Raw genomic sequence first — 22,134 nt, 5'->3', positions numbered from 1 at the left:
TTTCACCTTTGCTGCTGCTTTTGAAAGTTCCCCTCAGAACTATGCAATAGACTGATGTCATCATACTAGGGCATAAAATGGGAAATAAAAATGACTATACACAGTGCTATTAGAGAGCGAAGGTGAGTGAGGTAATATCTTTTATTGGACCAACTTCTGCTGGTGAGAGAGACAAGCTTTGAAGCTTACACAGAATTCATCTTCACTCCTGTTAAATGTACAAAGTAAAATAAACAAAATAGAAGATTTATTCTCTTTAACCTTTCAGTTAGTCATCCGAGGTGTTACTTGAACACTAGTAGGTACAAAAAAAATTTTTTTTCAAACAGAAATGTTATTTTTCAAGTTGACAATGCGTCTGCTACTCCAAAGTATCTCTTAGTGAATCATCCACTAGGTTTTTCCATCTCAAAGCAGAAAATACACATCCACTAAAAACAATACTCTAAGCATAAATTCCAATTGGATGTAAATAATATCAAGATTTCAGTATTTAAGGTCAGAATCATTACCTCCCGCCCTCTTATTCCAGAGTTCGGACAGTTCGCATTCTATATCCCTGTATGAGAAACCCTACTTTCAGATGACAAGCTCCAGGCTTCTTTCAGAGGAGACACACATTATCAGTTTCATAATTAAGTCCAAACCATTGTAAGTAATATCTCATTGACTAGTATTTTAAAAGCACTCACAGAATGCTACTGTGAAGAAAGAGATTTGTGTTTTCATTCTTATTCTGTTTCATCAAGACACAAAGGAGAATCTGTGATGACAACTGAAGAATTATTCTTCCCCTTATTGAAGGGACGTGTTTTAAAATGAAAAACCACGAACAAATCTACAAAATAATTCAGTTTTTATATCAAACAGCTGCAGACATTGTAATTGAAATAGTGTGTCTAAGACTACAAATGAAAACTGTTCAGTATCATTCTTTGAGTGACAGATTAAATTCCTAATCCAGTTGTGGTAATGGCCATATTTGTAGTTTAACATAAATTAAGAGCTTAACTATATTTGCGACTATTTTAAACAAAATAACAAATTTCTTTGTACCTGTGAATGTAATTTATAGCAAAGCCAGGTTCATTTTCCAAAACAATCTATTTTACACTGCAGCAGAACACTGCTATAATGGTATAATGTAATTCTCGTTGTAGAATGTGGAAAGAGTAGATTCACTGGTAGTACAGAGGAGGTTTTGAAGATAAATGAAGATGCTATTCATTCAGGGGTAATTTCATCTCAGAACTATATGAAAGATGTTTCACTCACATGCTGTAGTTGTATGGCTAGGGATATAAGTGTATTTTCAGCTACGAAGTAATGCTACTAGATCGATTATGTTGATACTGTATTTCTCATCATGAAGAATTTTAGCTTTTATTCTGTTTCAGAATGGATTGTCAGATTTTCATTTCACTACTGAATCTTTGTTTTGTGTAGGGCAACAACTTAAAATTCAGCTTACTGTTTAGCTTCAAAAACAAAATTACACAATTCATATGCTAAAATCACAAGCCTGCAAAAAACTATCAATCATGGGTGATATACCTCAACAAGTTATCAAATAATTGTGTAAATAAGCAGTTAACCTGGGCAATTTAAACTTCTGTTGCATAATCATCCCTCTTTGATGCAATACTACTAGCCAATTCTAGCCCCCTTCTTGCAGCAACACAGACCAAATGCATGGTTTCTGCAACTGATACTGGACTTTAATATCACTCACTATGTGTTCTGATACCACAAGATAGTACCACACACTATATGGTAACCTGCCTGAAGGTTTTAAAGTATCAACATGTTTAGGCTTGTGTAAATACCATTTTGAGAGAGAGAGGTTACGAAAATGGTTTATAATGTAAAGTATTAGGAAACCTAAATATAGGGTCATTGTTATACAATATACATAGTATTTAAAGCAATACATATATACTTAGCCTCACATTTTATATAAGAATGTAACAGAACACTCACTTCTGGAATTTAGAATTGAATACTAAAGAGGTCTTAATTCCCCACTCATCTTGAGCAAAATTCACACTCTCCCTTTCCTTCCAGCATAATGTCTGAGTAATTGACTTTTGTGTGGGAAACACCATGGAGACTGTGGGGACAGAATCTACTTCCAGTCCACAGGCAGACTGCAAAGCAGCCTGTCTGTTATTCCGTCCCACAAGCTAGAATACTATCTGCAGACCCGCCATGCCCTCTTATTTGAGGCCCATAGATTCATAAAACACACAAATCCAATTGCCCCACTTCTGGTTTCTCCTTGACTGTTAAACGTTACAGAGGTCTCAATAAATTTGGCTTCCAGACTTTCTTAAGGTCACTGAAATAACCCTTATTCAGTCAGGTTTTAATTTCTGTAATTTCTCTTCTTTTAGGTGTTTCAGTCATTATATGGATTACATACGTGATTCACAAATAAAATGCCTTATTGACTTGAGAGCATAGAGGTTGTTACAAGGAAATAAAATATGGTGTTTTCCAGTTCCTATCTTTTGCTTTTTGTATTGCAGTAATGTCAATAAGGACTGGGGCCCAAATGTGGTAGGTGCTGTGTGAACTTGGAGGAAGACCATCCTGAAGAGTTTACAGTTAAAAATAAGAGAGTTATTTAAATAGTATTATGTAAGTTATTAAAATTGAGTGTTAGTAATTTCCATTTTGTTTCTCTCTCTCACAAACATAGTAAAATGGTACCATAGAGAATCAACACAAAATCCTTTTGTCAAATTCTCAAGGTTCTTCTTTCAAAATTAGAGTGTGTGTTTAAGGTACAACAGAATACAGCAGGCAGAAACTGTAAAATTTGAGGCATTTAAATAAGAGTTTCATATCTGGGGAAGGATTTGGGAGACAAAAATTATATCTTTATTTTTATTGCTAGGTGTCTGTCGAGTCCTTTCTACTTGTCCATAGGATTAAATAAATGGCTGGGCAAGGGAGACCAGGAGAGTATTTTGCATGTATACACTGGTCTACAAAATAAAATAAAAATATATTAGAAAACCACTGCTTTAAAATCAACAAATTTGCAGTTTGCCAGAGGGAGTTATCTTGGGAGTATAAAATGTTCTTCTTTGCAATAATACAGTAGTGTGTGTGTGTATATATATACATACACACACAAACCATACTATATGTATTTAGGATGTCACTGATTAATATTCTCGTAATGGTTTTCATTGTTAACTACATCCACTCCTTTTTGGATATATGGAGGTTTTGCTACTGAGATACTGTTTTTATAGTAAGCAGAAAGGAAAAACAGGAATACTGAGTAACGGAAAATACCATCATAAATAAGGTGTAGGAAATGATTTTTGGGGAGGAAGATGATAAGAACAAAGTTATATCACTTATCTTGATTTTTGCATGTAATTTTTCATTAACTTTAATGGGAGCAAGGCTGCACATATCATGGGAAGAAAAGACTTATTCTATGTATGGCATTCTCTACCCTGTAGCAGGATAATCATCACTGAAATTACACCATTTTCCTTTTACATGAATTTCTTTGCTGTGAAAGTAAATTGACATTTTGTATCAAGATTTGCAGCATAAAATCGAATCATCTTCATTTCCAGTAGGACTGTATAATATACTGCTTTAGTTTAATGGACAAGCAGTGTACACCAAACACCATGAAAGATTGATGGATTCACAATTAAATCTACTTTCAGGAATTGCAGGTTACCCAAATATATATATATATATATCTCCAAGCAGGATCAGCACAGGAGTTCCACAATGGGAATTATTAATTAAAAGAAGGCATTAATATTCAGTATAATTACTATATCATACCCCTTTCTAAAAAGATTACCCCCAGTCACATATACCCAGTCTTAAGTTTGCACTGCGATGAGCAAAGAATAGGCCATGTAACTCCATTCAATATTTAAAAAATGTACATAATTAATTCCTTATACTGAATCTTTAGCCGTTATAAGAAAATGTCTGCAATAAATCACTCACTTACACACAGAGAGAGAACTTATTTTGCTTTCCACAGTATCTGTTCCATAGCCAAGCAGAAACAGACATGCTAGATCAGGGGTGGGCAAACTACGGCCTGCGGGCAGGATCCGGCCTGCGGGATTGCCACCCCCTTGGCGCCATAGGGCTAAGGCAGGCTGCCTACCTGCCCTAGCCCTGTGCCACTCCCGGAAGTGGCCAGCACCACGTCCCTGCGGCCTCGGGGGGAGGAGCGGGGGCAGAGGGTTCTGCACACTGCCCTCGTCTGCGGGCCCCCCTGCCCCCGCAGCTCCCATTGGCCAGGAATGGGGAACCGCAGCCAATGGAACCTTCAGGGGAGGTACCCGCAGGCAAGGGCAGCGTGCGGAGCCCTCTGCCCCCCCCGTCTCCCAAGGGTCGCAGGGACGTGGTGCCGGCCGCTTCTGGGAGTGGCGTGGGGCCAGGGCAAGCAGGGAGCCTGCCTTAGCCCTGCTGCATGCTACTGCCACCCCGGAACCGCTCACTGAGTGGCACCAGGCCAGAGCCTGCACCCCGAACCCCTCCTGCACCCCACACCCCAACCCTCTGCCCTGAGCCCCCTGCCACACCCTGCATCCTTCCTGCACTCCAACCCCTTGCCCTAAGCCCCCTACTGCACTCCACACCCATCCCTGCACCCCAACCCCCCTGCCCTGAGCCCCCTTGTACACCCTGCATCCCTCCTGCACCCCAACCCCTTGCCCTGAGCCACTTCCTGCACACGACACCCCCTCCCACACCCCACACTCCCTCCCGCATCCCAACCCCCACCCCAGCCCTACATTCATGGCCCTGCATGCAATTTTCCCACCCAGATGTGGTCCTCGGGCCAAAAAGTTTGCCCATCCACGTGCTAGATGCATGGTAGCGTTACCACTTGTAAAGACTGTGGTCAGCTTTTATTTTAACTAATTGCTTAGTAAGTCATTAGTTATGCCCTTTTATAGATATATATATATTTATTCGTCTATTCTTTGGGAGCCAGCCAAGACAGACATCATAAAGAGGTGCTATGATGGAAAGGAGATTTCTAGAAGGATTTGGTGTAAGTGACAGCCAAATTATGGCAAGTTTAGGGTTTTATCTAAACCATCTTTCCTGAAGGATCTCCTAGCAGCCTCCCCACCAAACCCCATTTAATCAGAGGAACACAGAACTCCGAGGCATCTTCACCATGCGGAAGCCCAAAGAAGCAATGAACAACCTGTGTGCTACGTCTAAGGGAAATCCACGTACCATAGGTCAGTGGCTGAGAGATACTGGAGAGAAAAAGAAAGGCAGTTTGTATAAGAATATATTGAGGAAAGAAGTCCCAGGTATTGGCTTCCTCTCTTCCTACCCCAACACATGCCTATCCACCCCTCCTTAAAAAACACAGACACAATTCATCAGAAAAAGATACAACTGTTCCTGTTTTTGATATTGCCTAATGCAATGTATGCCAAGTGAGCTAATTTTAAAACTGCATGATCATTAAGCTATTTTTTTTAAAATTACACATCCTAATATTTATATTTTGTGGACAGCTACTTTTTTTTTTTTTTTTTTTTTGAGATCACAACTGTGTTCCTAATACAGATTCTTCTAAACTGATACCATTCCCCCATACAGAATAAAATTGTTCCATAAAGTTTAAATCAGATATCTGCCAAAGTCATATTTATAGTCATGGCTACTATCAGCTGTCAAGCCAAAGAATATTGAAGAAAAACAGGCATTTTTAATATATTATGGTTAATATATCATCTAAGTGACATGTACAGGATAACAATAGAATTGGAATGGTCAAGCAAAATCCTACATTAGAAAAGGAAACTTCTGTTTTGTTTGGAAAGAAACCAAAACCACACCTGTAACCCTGATGGATGGATAGAAGATTCATGAGAACTACATAAGCAAGGGTTTCTGGAGCTAAAGCTAACATTGAGATCAAATGCTCAACAAAACTCCTTATTTCTTTCCACTGTAAGGAATTATTTAAAACATACTACACCACAGAGAGAGAAAGGTAAAACACTAGCATCTGTTTTTCAAAATACATGGAAAACTTGTCCACCTATCAACAAAACAAGATACTTTGGAGGTGGTGGGGGGGAGGAGCTATCAAAGGAACACTGGTATTTTCCAGACTCTCGGCAAAAAATATATTATATATCTTGGACCGAATAAGGTCCATAGAGGATTGCTAGAGTGACCAAAGAATCCTGAACTTTTGATTGGCATTTTTACAAAATACAGGTTAGTGGACCTTTTACATGATGTCTCTAATGGTCCCACTCTGACCAAAAGAGATGCAGCCTTCTGGGATACATAAGCCCCCAAAGGGTTATATTAACTAGACCACATGGGGGAACAAGTGGAAGTGAGGGAATAAATCAACCCTCTTCCACAGCCAATACTAGAGTTGCTTTGGAGGATGAGGAACTTTTCTTGCCAGCCAGTCCCTCTCTACTACTGGGAGCAAGTATCCCGTCAGAATAAAGAGAAGCCTCTGGGGTCACTGAACTTAAAAGGTTAATGGAGTTTACATGGACTTTCCAGCCACAAAGGCACTTTTAAGCAAATTAGAGCCTTTACCTCTAACACATACTGGAGTGTACAAATATACAGTGGATTCTAATTCTTTACATACAGCGGACCTGGATTCCTTGTGTTTTGGGGATATTGGCTTTGAGGGTAATGTAACCGACAAGCATATGAGTGGTCTTTGGGAGGACACCTTACCCTAAAAAACCCAGAAGGTGGACGACAGCTGGAAAGACAACAACAAAGGTCAAATATGAGCTGCCAGTAGTGTGTCCAATTCAGATTATAAATAGGTAGACAGATGTAAATATTAACAGATGCATAGGCACTAATATTAGGAATCTTAAAAACAAAATCAGTAACACCTCAATGATAAAGACTAAAAAGGAATAATTTCAACTTGAAAAATTATGTTGTGTCCAGGAACATAAAATGTTAAATCTACAAAGTACTTAGAAAATTTCTAAATATGTCATTTGAATACTTTTTATGTAATTTACTTAGGATTTAATCCTTCCAAGAAATATTTTAATTTAACATCTCTCTATTTTAAAAAAGATGATGCTTTACCTGAACAGCAAGAGAAGATGCATTGTCAGAAAGCAAAATTTGCTCCTCTGTAGAAAGAAAATGAAAGAATATAATTACAAGAAATAATTCTTCTTTAGTTATTCATGTGTAATTGCATAACATTCTGTGTTAAATCTCTTGTATATAAATTAAAAGGGCAAATACTTCAACAGAGAATATATGCACCATTAGATTAATTTTATGCTATGCTATTGGACAACCAAACATGAGGTATGAATACAAAAATATACCAGGAATATTTCTTCTAGAAATGCCCTCCCCTTTATCTTATTTTACCAGAGATATACAATTAGAAACCTCAACTAAAAAAAAAAAGAAAAGTGTCTCAATTTTAAGCCAATTATTCCTCTACTAATCAAAGTTAAATAAAATAGCATCTTCATAATTCCTCTAGCTAAGAAGTAAAAGCTTTCAGAATCCTCAAAAAAACAGCTTGCAGTTAATATTGCACACTGTGTCTAGGTCTGTCACACAAAAGAAAGATGACAAGTTCGCTGCAATAAAAATTCCATGCTTAGAAGACTAGGGCTGCTACCTATTAGTCTTCATTACTTTGCAGTCTTCTGACAACTGTAGCAGGCTGCTGAGCCCCAAATGGGGGCCATAATGTGATCTGATGATATATGAAGAGCTGCTAAAGGGAGCCTGAACCATCCTAGCCTATACATTTTAACAGTTCCTTTTTACTGAGAGCCCACTTTACCATAAGACTTCAAAAATCTGCTGCCTCAGCTATTGGTGCAGTAAATCTGCCAACGGTGCCTGCAACCACATCATTTTACACTGCCTACAGCAGCCAATATAATGAGTCAATAATAAACCAAGGACCTTATAGGCCATGAATAGCTGGTTTATATTGGCAGATGCAAGCTTAGCTAAAACCTCTGACCAGACAAACACAAAAGAATCTCTTCTTAACAGTTTCTATTTTCCCTGAAGTTAATTATATTACTGTATATTTAATGTTTTTAAAAATAAAATCATTATTTGTAGAAAATGATGTACCCACCCTTCAGTTGCTGATACAATGCAGCATTTTCAGGCCAAGGTTCTGCAGCTGTGGAAAGAAAAGAAATTCATAATTAAGCCAACCAACCAACAATATGCTAGCGGACGTGAACTGATCATGAACGTTACCTAGAGCAGAAACAGAATTTTAGAGCCACTAATGCAAAATTTGACCTACCTTAAAAATGGCCCACTGTTATTCACACTGCTCTCCTTTTCCCAGGGAATGGAAAGGGATGGGAGAAAAGAGAAATCTGATTCCTCCCAAAAACAAAGGCTGCAATATTCCTTAAATTCAAGCTATGCCAAAGGGTGACCTTACTGCTCTAAAACCATAGTAGCAGATTTCTTCCTAACTGTAAGAGTTCTTGTACACTTTCCCAACAAAACATACCATGCTCCATTCTGCCCACTCACAAGACAAGTAATTTAAAAGCTGTAAGATAAAGAATTCTGATAAGAACAGAACAGACACGCAGAGGAGAGACGGCACAACTGGCAGTTACAAAACTAAGTTTAAGAGTTTGCTTTGGGACAAAAAGTTTTCTGCTGTTTTAATGTTGGTTCTTGATTCAGCACCCCCTATAACAGAACACTCAGCTAAGTGTTTGGGCACTTCAGAAGGCAACACACCAAGTAGATAGTAGTACTAAAGGTTTATTTTGCCACACACAATATGTGACAGCACCGAAGTTGATATTTGTCAGTATTCTTTTGAAAGACTATCATCATTTGTTCAAAAAGGCAAGATAGTCCAACTAAGAATCTGTGTGTTTAATCAATCATGTACCAAGTGAATTTCTGGCATAGCATAAATAATCATCCATACTGATTTACTATTGCTAACAGTGGTTAGATAACAGACAAAATGACATTACAATGAACTATTACATTTCTTTGTTAAATACATCTTAGATGTCCGTTTTAAGGTGTTAATTCAAGTTTTTTTGTTTCAATCAAATTGACTAGTTGTGATTAAAATTCATTCTACTCACAAACATTTTTTAAAAGCATTCAAGTCTACAAATGACTATATGTAGAGCAAAACGGAAGCCTGCCACTGGCTAAGAAAAGGTGTATCAGTTGGCCTTCAGAACTCTAAAGAAAAATACTGCATGATTTCATAATTAAAATATTCTTTTCTACTACTCCTGCACTGTTAAACTTTATTTTTATGACAGTTAGACAAGATTGTAAAACTTGTAATGTATACACAATCTTGCAAAAGGTCACTACCCTAACATCAAGCACAAAAAGCCTACCAGTATGGGCATGAGACGGTAACTAATCACATCCAAGTGTCATGACAAAGTGTTTTATGTTTTCTTATAGCATTTATTGCTTTTAAACCCATCCATTAAAGTTTGTTTCCTGAAATAATAATTCTTGAGATGAAATACACTCTTATTTATTTAAAGAAAAAAAAGACAACACCACAGCGTACCTGGCACCAATTGTTAAAATAACGTTTCTAAATTGCATTTCTTTAATTCAGTAGAAGTCCAGGCCCATAGAAATGTTGAAATTTAGTGACACGACCTCCATATGTGAATGGACCAACTACTATTTGCATGGAAGAGGCGGAAGTACTGCCAATATCAAATGATCTGTGTGGTTTCCACCATTTGGGGATGAAGTCTAGTGAGATTTCAGCACCAAATTGACCTCAAAATGAAGCCTAATCTCAATACAGATCTGGATGTAGACACCATATTTCCATTAGGCGTCGTGCTCAGAAGCCAAAGAAGCTCCTTCACTGAAGATACAGATGCACACAATATAGGGCAAATGTGAAGATACCTATTTTTTGCTGTGACAACCTGGATGTCCTGTTCAAAAATTTCAGTCATATCCCATATGTTAAAAAGGACTGCCATCTTCAACCTGGTATGTATATTCAGCTGTGAACTTCACATTAATTTTGTTAACTATTACATATAGCCCTAGCTCCCAACCTCAGGTGTATGGACGAGCACAGTATAACTTCAGGAAGAAAGGTGCAATAGTTGTTTTAAGCCACAAATGTGCTCACGTAAACCTAAATAGTCTGTGCACCAGTCCAGTCTCTGGAGGCAGAAAACCTCCATCTGTTCTGTGAATAAATACAGCACAGATAGTAATGCAAACTTCCCCATACTGCATTGCCCATGTATCTCAAATCCTGATCTACAGTAACTACTTCAAGGAAGTAAGAGTGTAGTACTGTCTGCGTTCAGTCCAGGGCAACAACAATCACCGTGCTTACCTCTCTGCTAGGTGTGATGGTGCTTGGGTGATGTGGACGTTTATCTGAAAGAACTGGACTGAGTATCAATTTAGTTCTCACAGACTACTCATCAGATGGTAACAGCTTTTGGTCACTGAAATCTGGCCTAGGATAGTAAACAACAAACTTGGAAGAAGAGGCTTCATATTCTGTTACCCATATCCCAAAAGAACCACCTTATAAGATTTTCCTTAGATTCTTGCACACTGGGCCAAGTGTCCTGGAAGAGTAGCCAAACTACAATACAAAGGGTACACTCTCAAAGGTCTGCACAATTCTCATTGACTTGACTGAGAATTATGTTATTAAACACCTACACACTACTCTATTACTCACCCTGTATCTTGTGGGCACCCTATATGCAGTCATTTCATATATTGCTTTGGACAGAGGTTTAATACCACAATATAAATCTGACAAATGACAAGCCATGAAAGATGGAAATTTAATTCAGAATAGTATCATTAGAGTCCCAAAGACTACTTAAAACTCGTCATAACCCCAAAATCTACTGCTCAGGAAGACTAGAGCCCCTATTTTATGACAGCAAGGAAAAATTTTAAAAGAGATGCCATGTGTCTCCGTAACAGGAGAAAAAGAGTATAGTATTTTTAATGTTCAGCACGACTCCTGGCTTCTGTAGGTGAAGACATAATTTGTAGAATAATAGGCACTAATATTACATGCTGCTTCAGTTCTGTCATATTTCCAATCCATCAAGTTGATTAATGCTATAATAACTCTACACAAACTTATCATTATGCACTAATGAAGTCAAATCCAGTTTATCCTTCAGCAACTAGATTATTTTGGTCTCCAGATGTTAGTTCTCCAGCTAACTAAGGCCAGCCTGGCAGTGATGGGGCAGAGGAAAAGCAACAAATGTGACATATACCCAATTTTGAAAGTTTTCTGCAGGGGATCAACTTCATAGTGTCTCAGCAGCATCAGATCCAATAGAACAGACAACCATCTTCATCGCTAGCTTACAGTATGAAATAATTGACTGGTTATATGCCTTATGGACTGCAAGTTATTGTTGAACCTCAGGAATATGGACATGACAGAGGAGCTAAAACTGATGGTTCAGCAGATGGAGCATTGCAGCGATCAAAGAAGCTAAACGGTAGTTAAACCTGGCATGTAAAAGCTTCTATAGTTTTTAAAAAGAATTAAATATAAAATTTAGTTATTGAAAACTTTACCAAACGTCATGTGCGTTTGATTAACCATATCAGTTGTTTACTCATCACTGGTGGGTTTGGAGAACAGCAGCATATAGAACTAACAGACATTGGCAGGGTTCATTGATACCAAATTAAATTCTCTAGAAAAAAATCCTGAAAATTAAGAGTCATCATATGACCCAAGAAGCTTTAACTACCAAGGACAGTGGCTATATAATAAGTTGATTCCCAGCTCCTCTTCTGTCATATACTGTCCTAACCATTCCTTGATATCATTTTTTCCTGATAGAAACAAGGTTCCATATAAATCAATCTGACATGAAAGTCCTGTCAAATTCTTTGTTGCTGGGAAAATATTGCATAAGGTGCACTTTTCAGATTTAGTAATGGAATATTTTACTTCTGAAGCATTAAGGACTGGTTCAACTAACCAATTTGTCTTTAGATTTAAAATGATCATTTCTAGTCACTTCTGATTTTTAGTTCAGTTTATCTGTCTAGGCACTTATATGCCCTGTCCCATCATCGGAGCAGGAGCATCTCACAAGCACTTGTGTAAATATATTCAAGACTCCCCTGTCAGATAGGGAAGTATTATCCCCATTGTATAGATAGGGAATTCAGGCACAAGAAAATGAAATTCACCTCTGTGCAGGGAGCCCACACAAAGCCTATGCACCCGCTCAGTTCCCAATTAAGCTTTCAAAACAGAGCTGAAGTGGGCCGTCAGTGATGTATAGGCCTTGTGGAGGCTCTCTGCACAAAAGTGAACTGCAGCTAAAGAGATCAGGTGAGGTGACTCAACCAAGTTCACCCAAAATGTCTGGAAAAGCAAAAGACTGAATTCAAACCCCCCAAGTTCCAGTCCAGTGCCTCAGCATCAAGAATTCCCCTTTCTAGACTGTTACTTCAAAAATTAAAACAATTGCATTAAAAATTATCTCATGACATTAGAGAAATAGCCACTGAATTTCCAGTCCAGCAATCATAAGCGAGTGTGAAAATTTCCAGCAGAATGGTATTGACACAGAATGGGGAAGGGAACAGAAATAATTCATCCGTGCAGCATTAGCAACAATTCTCTTCCATAAACTATTTACAATTATTCATTTCCGTTTATTACTTTACAAAAAATAAGAAACTGACTCTTTAAGAAACTACAAGATATTAAATAGGCTTTCAAGACTTTAGTGAGGTATAGTATGTGCTAGGCTACCATTTTACAACTTTTCTTGCAAAATTCCACAGGGCATAACTAATGTAAGATAGCATAGTATATGGTGGTATGGCTTACCTGCTGCTCAGCCACCCATTCAGCAAATTTACTTCCAAACTGTAGCATTCTTTTATATTACAGATAGATAAATAAATAAATGTCTTAAACCCACTGGGAGACTTCCAGATCCATCCTTTAAGCCCTTCACCTCAGAAAAGGAGATAGAAGTAGTAAGAAGAGAAGGTATTTTGTTACCGAACACATCCAACTTGAAAATTACTTGTTCCCTGCTTCTAGGAACACCGCAGAACAACAAAATATAATTTAAAAAGTAATGTTTTTATTCAATATTTATGATAATGCCTACTTACACACTCGTTCAGCCCCATCTACAATCAAGGTAAAGAATTAACCACAGCACTGTCCTCTGGCACATTCATTATTTGTTAAGTGATGATGCTATATATACTCTGTGCCAAATAAGATGCAAATAAAGACAATCCCTGCCCCCAACGCCTACAAACTAACTCTCTGATATGTCTAGATACTAATTTACCTTGGTTTTCTTTCTTCCACTTCTAAAAATAACAGTTATTTAATGGGCTACCGAACGAGTTCATGTGATTCACTACATGCAATTATGTAATTGAGGATAGAATCTAGTCCTTGGTCATTTTGGTCCATTCACCCAGTATAGTTTTCTAAAATGCCACGTAATGTTCATAGATCTCAAATGAAGGAAGGATGTGCACAGAAAAGAAATGTTCCTTCTCTGTGAAGAAGTGGCTACATGAATTAGTTTCATTTCTCTATTTTTACCATGTTCTCATGGTATACTACAATATTTAATTTGCATAAAAAGTAGGAAAAAGAAAAGCATCTGTACGTTAACAATTAGACATAAGAATTTAGGTTCACATAATGGTAAAGCCCTGTCTTAAACTAGTTAAGAGATAGAATATTCTGAATTAAGACCAGAAATGTTGTCCTTAATTCACCTTGCTGTTTAGACACTGCACCTGGTGAGATAAGTGAATTTATATACTATTCTCAAAGATTTCTCAAGAGTATTTCATCACAACAATGCAAACACTAAAAGCAATGGAATTGTAAATTTGGGCAATAGCCACACCTACCAATCTTAATATCCAAGTATTCGCTCACAAACCTCTCCACATTCAATCACACTGACACCTAACAGTAAAACAGACCATTTGTGATCCACCCAATTTCAGGCTGAGACTGGAGCCACAGGAAAAATCTGCTTTGCAGTCAGTATCTTCTACCTTTAGACATCCCAAAGAAAACCCCATTGTCAGTCTCTTTCCTAGCTGAAATACAACAAAAGGAGGCAGATTACTAGTGTATTCTCCTTTCATAATGAAAAAGCAAACATTTTAAGTTTTGGGGGTGCCAATGGGTCTATTAAGTATAAATATGGAAATGCTGGTAATTAATATTTTTTTAATTTACCTGAAGATAAAAGTGTAGGAATAAACCTTGATTAATGCAATGATATTGCAGTCAAATTGGAACCAAAGCAGTTCAAAGACATCTTATCCATTAGTAGTGATCAATAAAGGAAGTATAACTAAGTTATGAATTAGCTGCCTGAACACTAGCCAATTCAACCCACCTATGTGAAGACACAGATCAATTTTAAAAAGGTACTCAAATCAATTTCATAAAATTGACCTAATGTTGTAGGCTAACAAGGGTCAAGAAAACCAGTTCATAGAGTCAGTAACTCCAAGGCTCTGCCAAAAATGAACACTAATTACTTGAAGGAAAAAATGTGTTTTCCTAAGATTCATAGTTGTGCAAACACCCACCATTTGTTCTCAAATTGAAGTGCATGCATTAAATCATATACCAGTAATTACATTGTTTGGTTAAATCCATTCCCATAACCCTTCCCCCCAAAGAAGTTACCGCAGAACTTCAGAGTTATGAACACCAGAATTACGAACAGACCAGTCAACCATACATCTCATTTGGAACCAGAAATATGCAATCAAGCAGCAGAAGAGACAAAAAAGGAAAACTACTAAAAAATAAAGGGAAAGTTTAAAAAAAAAAAAGATCTGACAAAGTAAAGGAAACTGTTTCTGCACTTGTTTCATTTAAATTAAGACAATTAAAAGCAGAATTTTCCTCTGCATAGTAAAGTTTCAAAGCTGTATGAAGTCAAAGTTCAGTTGTAAACTTGTGAAAGAACCACCGTAAGGTTTTGTTCAGAGTTACGAACAACCTCCATTCCCGAGGCGTTCATAACACTGAGGTTTTACTGTACAATGCAGATAGATCATGTATGTTCAGTGAATATTGATCAGCAACCTGGTCAAAGGAAAAACCCAATTTCAGCAGCAACTCTGGAATTTAGCGGCCAGCAACTTGTAGAAAAGTGTCATATGCAGAATCTCTAGCAGCCATTTGACATGATGGAATTTGCTATTTTATCCTACAAAAAGACTGACTAAATAAGTATGACCTTTAGTTAGCTTATTTGAACTGGGTGTTCTAGCTGGCATTTACTGCAAGGGTAGGGCGTTGACCCTACAAAATACTGAAAACTTTTGACTAGAGCTGAGTACCCACATCAAAAATTGGGGATTGGTCCTGCTTTGAGCAGGGGGTTGGACTAGATGATCTCCTGAGGTCCCTTCCAACCCTGATATTCTATGATTCTATGATCTATGATCTCTCACTTGAAGTCAATGGGTATTGAGGATGCTCAGCACCACATAGGAGTATCTGACAGGATGAAGATTGAAGACCTAAGACCAGTCAGGATAAAACCAGGTCAAAATTAAAATAAAATAAAAAATAAATAAATAAATGCAGCTCCTAAAACAAAATCTATATGTTTTCCTGGGAGTGAGGACAAAGGGTTAGGCAACTTAAGAGGACTTATAAAGAAAATCCTCAAGAAATGACATACTATTACTTGTTCTATTCATGTGAAATCCTCCCTCTCAAAGAAATTCCATAACTCCTAGTTATACCTGTGACACTGTATGGAATCTGAGGGTCACTTTAGGATATCATGAATACCAATACTGTAAAATTGCAATGTGTGCGCCAGATATGCCACATAAGGTATCTGTGAAAATGTTATAATTTACCAAGGATGATAATCTTGTTTATATGTTTGCATCATCTTTGTATTGTAAGTTATAGATATGTGTGGTATATCTGTATTCCCAAACTTGTGCTGTGCATCTGGGTGACATCCCCAGACAGACTGGCATCAGCACTGTAGGAAATACTAGCTGCATGGCAAAAGACTATAAAGGGCAGCTGCATCTTCTCCATTTTGCCTTCAGTCCTGCTTCTTACCTCTGGAGTAACTTTTCTACAGACTGAAGCTCTGAACAAAGGACTGGATGACCAATGCAAGCTGTGGATGTGTTCCAGAGGGACTTTCAAACCAGCAAACTCACCAGTACTGCTAAGAACCTGATATATGGATTTTGATAGTCTCTGTATATATTTGAGTGCTTTATCATTTAACAACTCTCTTCTTGTTTTTTCTTTTTTCTATATAATAAACCTTTAGTTTTAGGCACTAAAGGATTGGCTGGCAGCATGGTAGTTTGGGTAAGATCCAACCTAATATTGACCTGGCAACATGGCTGACCCTTTGGGATCAGAAGAACATTTTGCACATGTGAGCAGAGTTTCTAAAATAACTTCTCACTATACGTCAGCTAGGTGCTGACTGGGAGCCAGAGAACTGGAATGCAATAAAGAGGGCTGTGTGATTTCTGTTTTAGCTTCTTGATAACCAGCATGGGGGATCAGAAGCACAGTTTGTGACCGGTTGGGGAGTTTAACTTCAGTGTTACCCACCAGTCTTGGGAGTATCGGCTTTCTCTTTTGCAGCCTGCCCTGACCTAGGCATTTCCAGTGAGGGATACACCCCAGGCACCCCCGGGTCACGATACCTTCCTTTGCCACTCTAAATACATCATCTTCCTGCCTTATGTGAACAGCCTTCAACTACTTTTAGGCTACATCTACACCTGCACTGCTACAGTGGCACAGCAGCAGAACTGCAGCTCACAGCGCTTCAGCGTAGACACTCACTACAGCGATGGCTGGGGTTCTGTAGGTAATCCACCTCCCCAAGAGGCTGTAGCTAGGTCAACAAAAGAATTCTTCTGTCAACCTAGCGCTGCGTACAAAGGTGGTTAGATTGGCTTAACTATGTTGCTCGGGGTGTGGATTTTTCATGCCCCTGAGTGACATAACTCGCTTGACTTAACTTTTTAGTGTAGACCTGGCCTTAGATTTAGGTCACCTGACCCATTTTGACTATCATAGAATATCAGGGTTGGAAGGGACCTCAAGAGGTCATCTAGTCCAACCCCCTGCTCAAAGCAGGACCAATCCCCAATTTTTTTTACCCCAGATCCCTAAATGGCCCCCTCAAGGATTGAACTCACAACCCCGGGTTTAGCAGGCCAATGCTAAAACCACCGAGCTATCCCTCCCTCCTTGAGCTACTAGGATTCAGCAAAGTACTTAGGCATGTGTGTAACTTTAACCATGTGAGGTGTCCCAATGAAATCAATGGGGCTACTCAAATGCTTAAATACCAACCTGAATTGGAACTTGGTCATCTATTATCCAAGTTATTTACATTCACCGTACTTTAAACTTTCCTCTTAAATCAGTGTCTTCAGCCTCCTGATCATTTTTTGAGGCGAGCAGGGGGCTCTTTTCTGAACACCTTCCAACTTGTCAATATCTTTCTAGTAATAAGGTGCCCAAAAACAAATACAATATTCTAGGTGCAGTAAAATCAGAGACCTTTGCAACACCCCTACAATGCCCCTCTGCCATGTACATTGGCCAAATCGGACAGTCTCTACACAAAAGAATAAATGGACACAAAACTGACATCAGGAATCATAACATTCAAAAGCCAGCAGGAGAACACTTCAATCTCTCTGGTCACTCAATACAGAGCTCAAAGTGGCAATTCTTCAACAAAAAAACTTCATAAACAGACTCCAATGTGAAGCTGCAGACGGGAATTAATTTGCAAACTAGATACCATCAGATTAGTCCTGAATAAAGACCGGGAGTGGTTGGGTCATTACAAAAACTAAACTTAATTTCCCCAATACTAATTTCTCCCTACTGTTACTCACACCTTCTTGTCAACTGTCTGTAATGAGCCACTCTCTAACCACTTCAAAAGTTATTTCTCCTCCCTTGGTATCCTGCTGTTAATTGATTTATATGGTTAGACTGATCTAACACTTGGTAAAGCAACCCACATCCTTTCATGTATTTATACCTGCTTCTGTATCTTTTACTTCATACATCTGATAAAGTGGGTTCTAGCCCACGAAAGCTTATGCCCAAATAAATGTGTTAGTCTCTAAGGTGCCACAAGGACTCCTTGTTCTTTTTGCTGATACAGACTAACACAGCTACCACTGAAACCTATCCCTACCTATGGACTCCAGAAGGGATGCCAGTTTGCGATACAACAGCTAGAAAGGTATTCCTTGGTTTGACATATTAGCCTACCACCTCTTTCAGCATTTCTATCTATTAGGTTTCACCCTTCAATTCAATACCTGTGTTATGAATAATTTCCCCCCCTCCCAAATAAGGCTTACATTTTCCCCTCTACATTATTTGCAATTTCATTTTGTTATTTTCTAATTTCTCTGATCTATTTTGCACTATTTGTCTTGACTGTTATAAGCACCTTCTTCCAGTTCATAGTAAAATTAAATGTGCAGATTAACAGGCTATTTATACCCCCTTCTAATAATTAAAAATGTTAAATAAGACTGGATTTAAAGATCAAACCCCATAGAATCCCAATGGACACCTTCTCTTCCCTGCTTTCCTCTGCTTCCTACACCTCCAATACACACACTGCAACTTTGCACACTACTGTATCTTTCATTATAATTTTAAAAAGCCGCTCTAAGGAATGTGCCAACAGTGTAGTGGTATGTGGTATCTGTTTAGTGCCCAGAGCACTGGAGCTTGGAATGGCAGCAATAGAGTCCCAGTTCTCCCACAAACACACCTATTTGTTTTAGTTTCAAGAGAGGAAAGGAAAGGAAAAAGAAAATGGGATTTTCATGGGGAAGTGCATGTATTTATCCCAAGGGGCAGAAGGAGGAAATTGGGGGGAGAGATGGGAAAAACCTGATGCTTTCCCAGAGCAATTACTGGACTCACTCTAAAAATACTTTGGACTTGTACTAACCTTTGTTGCAGTCTTTCGGTCAGTTTTCAATTCACCGGCCACTGTTCATATTCAAGCCATTTTAAAACTAAAACCTAACTTTGCAAGTAAGCTTTCATAAGATCATATCAAATAAGAGAGTATAAAATGTTACTAACATCCAGAAATATATCTACTGTCTTCCCTTCATCTGTTAAATGTATAATTATATTTTTAAAAGTAATCAAGTTTGTCTGTCAAGAGACAAGAGAAGCTGTTACTTTAACAGAAAACATGAGACAATAAATACCAATTAGAGAAAGATTGCTTAGTCTTAATGGATCCAGAAACAACTACGGAAGCATTTTACATTTATGAGCTGTAATTGTATTACTTCTTAAATCAGGAAATAAGACTCTCTCAAGTGAAATACACAGTGTATCAAAACAATGAAAGTAAATTATTTCTCCCCTAACCTAGAAGAGATTTGACAGGCAATCAGCTCAAACACAGCTATAAAACATATGGAAACTACACTAGCCTAAGGTGGTGTTAGAATTATAAAAGTTCTGTTTATTAAAAAAAATAACATTTAACTTGACAGTGCCCCTTTAAAACAGCTTGCATTGATGTTGACTACAGCACAGACTGCTTAAAAGCTAGTTTGAAGCAAGTACAACTACTTTTGCAACATACAAGCTTGAACTATTAACATGATATACATCCATATTTCTGTTATACACCAACTAAGAAGGCATTTTGTATTATTATTTAGACTTTGAACTTTTATCTGTAAGAACAATTTATGTGGCAAGTTTTGTTCTCTATATATTTATTATTAGCAAAATCATGGTTCATCTTAATACATAAAAGATGCAGACAGACAATTTATTTTTACACACACCTTTATTGCACGGGGGTAGACTTTTTGGGAGTGTAAAATATATATAGGCAGACGGAGCGTGTTTTTCAAACTGTATTAAATTTCCCCCAGTACTACAATTAGACTAAGGACTTGGCTACACTTGCAAGTTACAGCGCAATAAAGGCACCCCGGGCACACTAGCTCACTACCCGTCCACACTGGCAAGGCACGTAGAGTGCTCTGATTCCGCGGCTACACTGCTGCTGGTACTCCACCTCAGCGAGCGGAATAACGTTTGCTGCACCCCTGCTGGAGCACCACGGCGCCAGTGTGAATGAGGAGTTTCATTACTGCGCTCTGATCAGCCTCTGGAAACGTCCCATAATCCCCTTAAGTCAAATGGCCACTCTTGTCATTGTTTTTGAATCACTGTAGGAATGCAGATATGTCCTTTGAAAGCTCCATTTCTGGCATGCTTATCTGCTCCGAGACAAAGCAACCATTAGTGTGGAATACCGTGTGTGAGAGAGAAAGGCGGGGGGGTAGAGGAGGGTCTGCTGCTGTCTGAACTTACAAGACAGCATGCTGACATGCTCTCAGCCCCCAAAAAACCCACTCTCTCTCCCCCCACATACACACAACACACTCCCTGTCACACTCCACCCCACCCCACCCCATTTGAAAAGCAAGTTGCAGTCACTTGCATGCTGGGATAGCTGCCCATAATGCACCGTGCCCAACGCTGCTGCAAGTGCCGCAATGTGGCCACACCAGTGCTCTTGAAGCTGTGAGTGTGGACAGACTGCAGCACTTTCCCTACTGCGCTCTCCGAAGGCTGGTTTAACTCAAAGCACTCTACATCTGCAAGTGTAGCCATACCCTAAGAAGCTGGGTACAGCACACAAGCAATTAGCAATCCTTGGTCTAGAACCAGTGCTTGGGAAAGGTTCTTTTTCTCCCTACTCTTTGTCCATCTTTGCAATAGTCTTTCTAGATGATTTCAGCATCTGATATCTCACAAAAACAGATTGAGTTAAGAGATTAATATTTTATACCATTTCAGAGCTGGGCTCCTAAAAAACTTACCAATGCTATAAGAACTCATTACTATCCTTGTAGCTATTTTGTGATTTATTCAGGATTAGTCTGCATATGGTCTCTTTCATATCTATGGGAGAATATATTGTTGGATGTATTTCAGAGATAGGTTTGCATTACTATAATCTGTTTACATATGCACTATCTGCCATGCATGAAACTTTTATACTTACAGTTCATAAAGCTACAGAAAAATGTTATTTTTCCTCTAGCTTACAGCAGCAATATCTTGTATATTCAAAAGAGAAAAGTATAAGTGAATGGTTTTAGCATTACCCAGCCAACATTACCATAAAAAGCTTCTTACTCCACATAAATGATTTGTTCATCTTTTTATATTTAATCATTAGTGCATTAGAGCAGCAGACTATACTCAGCATGTTCAAATGAACAAAAGTACTCGTGGCACCTTAGAGACTAACAAATTTATCTGAGCACAAGCTTTCATGGGCTACAGCCCACTTCATCAGATGCATAGAATGGAACATATAGTAAGAAGATATATATACACATACAGAGAACATGAAAAGGTGGAGGTTGCCATACCAACTCTAAGAGGCTAATTAATTAAGATGAGCTATTATCAGCAGGAGAAAAAAACTTTTGTAGTGATAATCAAGATGGCCCATTTCAGACAGTTGACAAGAAGGTGTGAGGATACTTAACATGATTCAATTTGTGTAATGACCCAGCCACTCCCAGTCTCTATTCAATCCCAAGTTAATGGTATCTAGTTTGCAAATAATTTGAGTTCGGCAGTTTCTCATTGGAGTCTGTTCTTGAAGCTTTTCTGTTGCAAAACTGCCACCTTTAAGTCTGTTACTGAGTGACGAGAGATTGAAGTGTTCTCCTACTGGTTTTTTAATGTTATGATTCCTGATGTTAGATTTGTGTCCATTTATTCTTTTGCATAGAGACTGCCCAGTTTGGCCAATGTACATAGCAGAAGGGCACAGCTGGCACATGATGGCATATATCACATTGGTAGATGTGCAGGTGAACGAGCCTCTGATGTGTGGCTGATGTGATTACGTCCTATGATGGTGTCCCCTGAATAGATATGTGGACACAATTGGCATCGGGCTTTGTTGCAAGGATAGGTTCCTGGGTTAGTGTTTTTGTTGTGTGGTGAGTATTTGCTTCAGGTTGGGGGGCTGTCTGTAAGCGAGG

At 38.4% G+C, this 22,134-nt stretch overlaps 1 protein-coding gene across 4 annotated transcripts in view; it reads right to left on the bottom strand.

Moving 5' to 3' along the window:
• MTX2 (metaxin 2) overlaps positions 1–22,134 on the bottom strand; it is a 60,115-nt gene that overhangs the window by 21,279 nt on the left and 16,702 nt on the right. For 2 of the 4 annotated variants that reach the window (XM_048869599.2, XM_048869600.2), the window contains exons 2-3: positions 8,135–8,182; positions 7,105–7,151 (exon numbers count right to left, since the gene is read on the bottom strand). In XM_048869599.2, the coding sequence (XP_048725556.1) occupies positions 7,105–7,151; positions 8,135–8,182 (95 nt within the window). Of the gene's footprint in view, positions 1–6,732; positions 6,761–7,104; positions 7,152–8,134; positions 8,183–22,134 lie in introns of those variants that run through there. The other 2 variants (XM_048869601.2, XM_048869602.2) reach the window with 2 other exon arrangements.

This window comes from Caretta caretta, chromosome 11 (genome assembly GCF_965140235.1).
Source record: "Caretta caretta isolate rCarCar2 chromosome 11, rCarCar1.hap1, whole genome shotgun sequence".
In the NCBI taxonomy this organism is placed as follows: domain Eukaryota; kingdom Metazoa; phylum Chordata; order Testudines; family Cheloniidae; genus Caretta; species Caretta caretta.
This window is presented reverse-complemented; position numbering and strand designations above follow the sequence as displayed.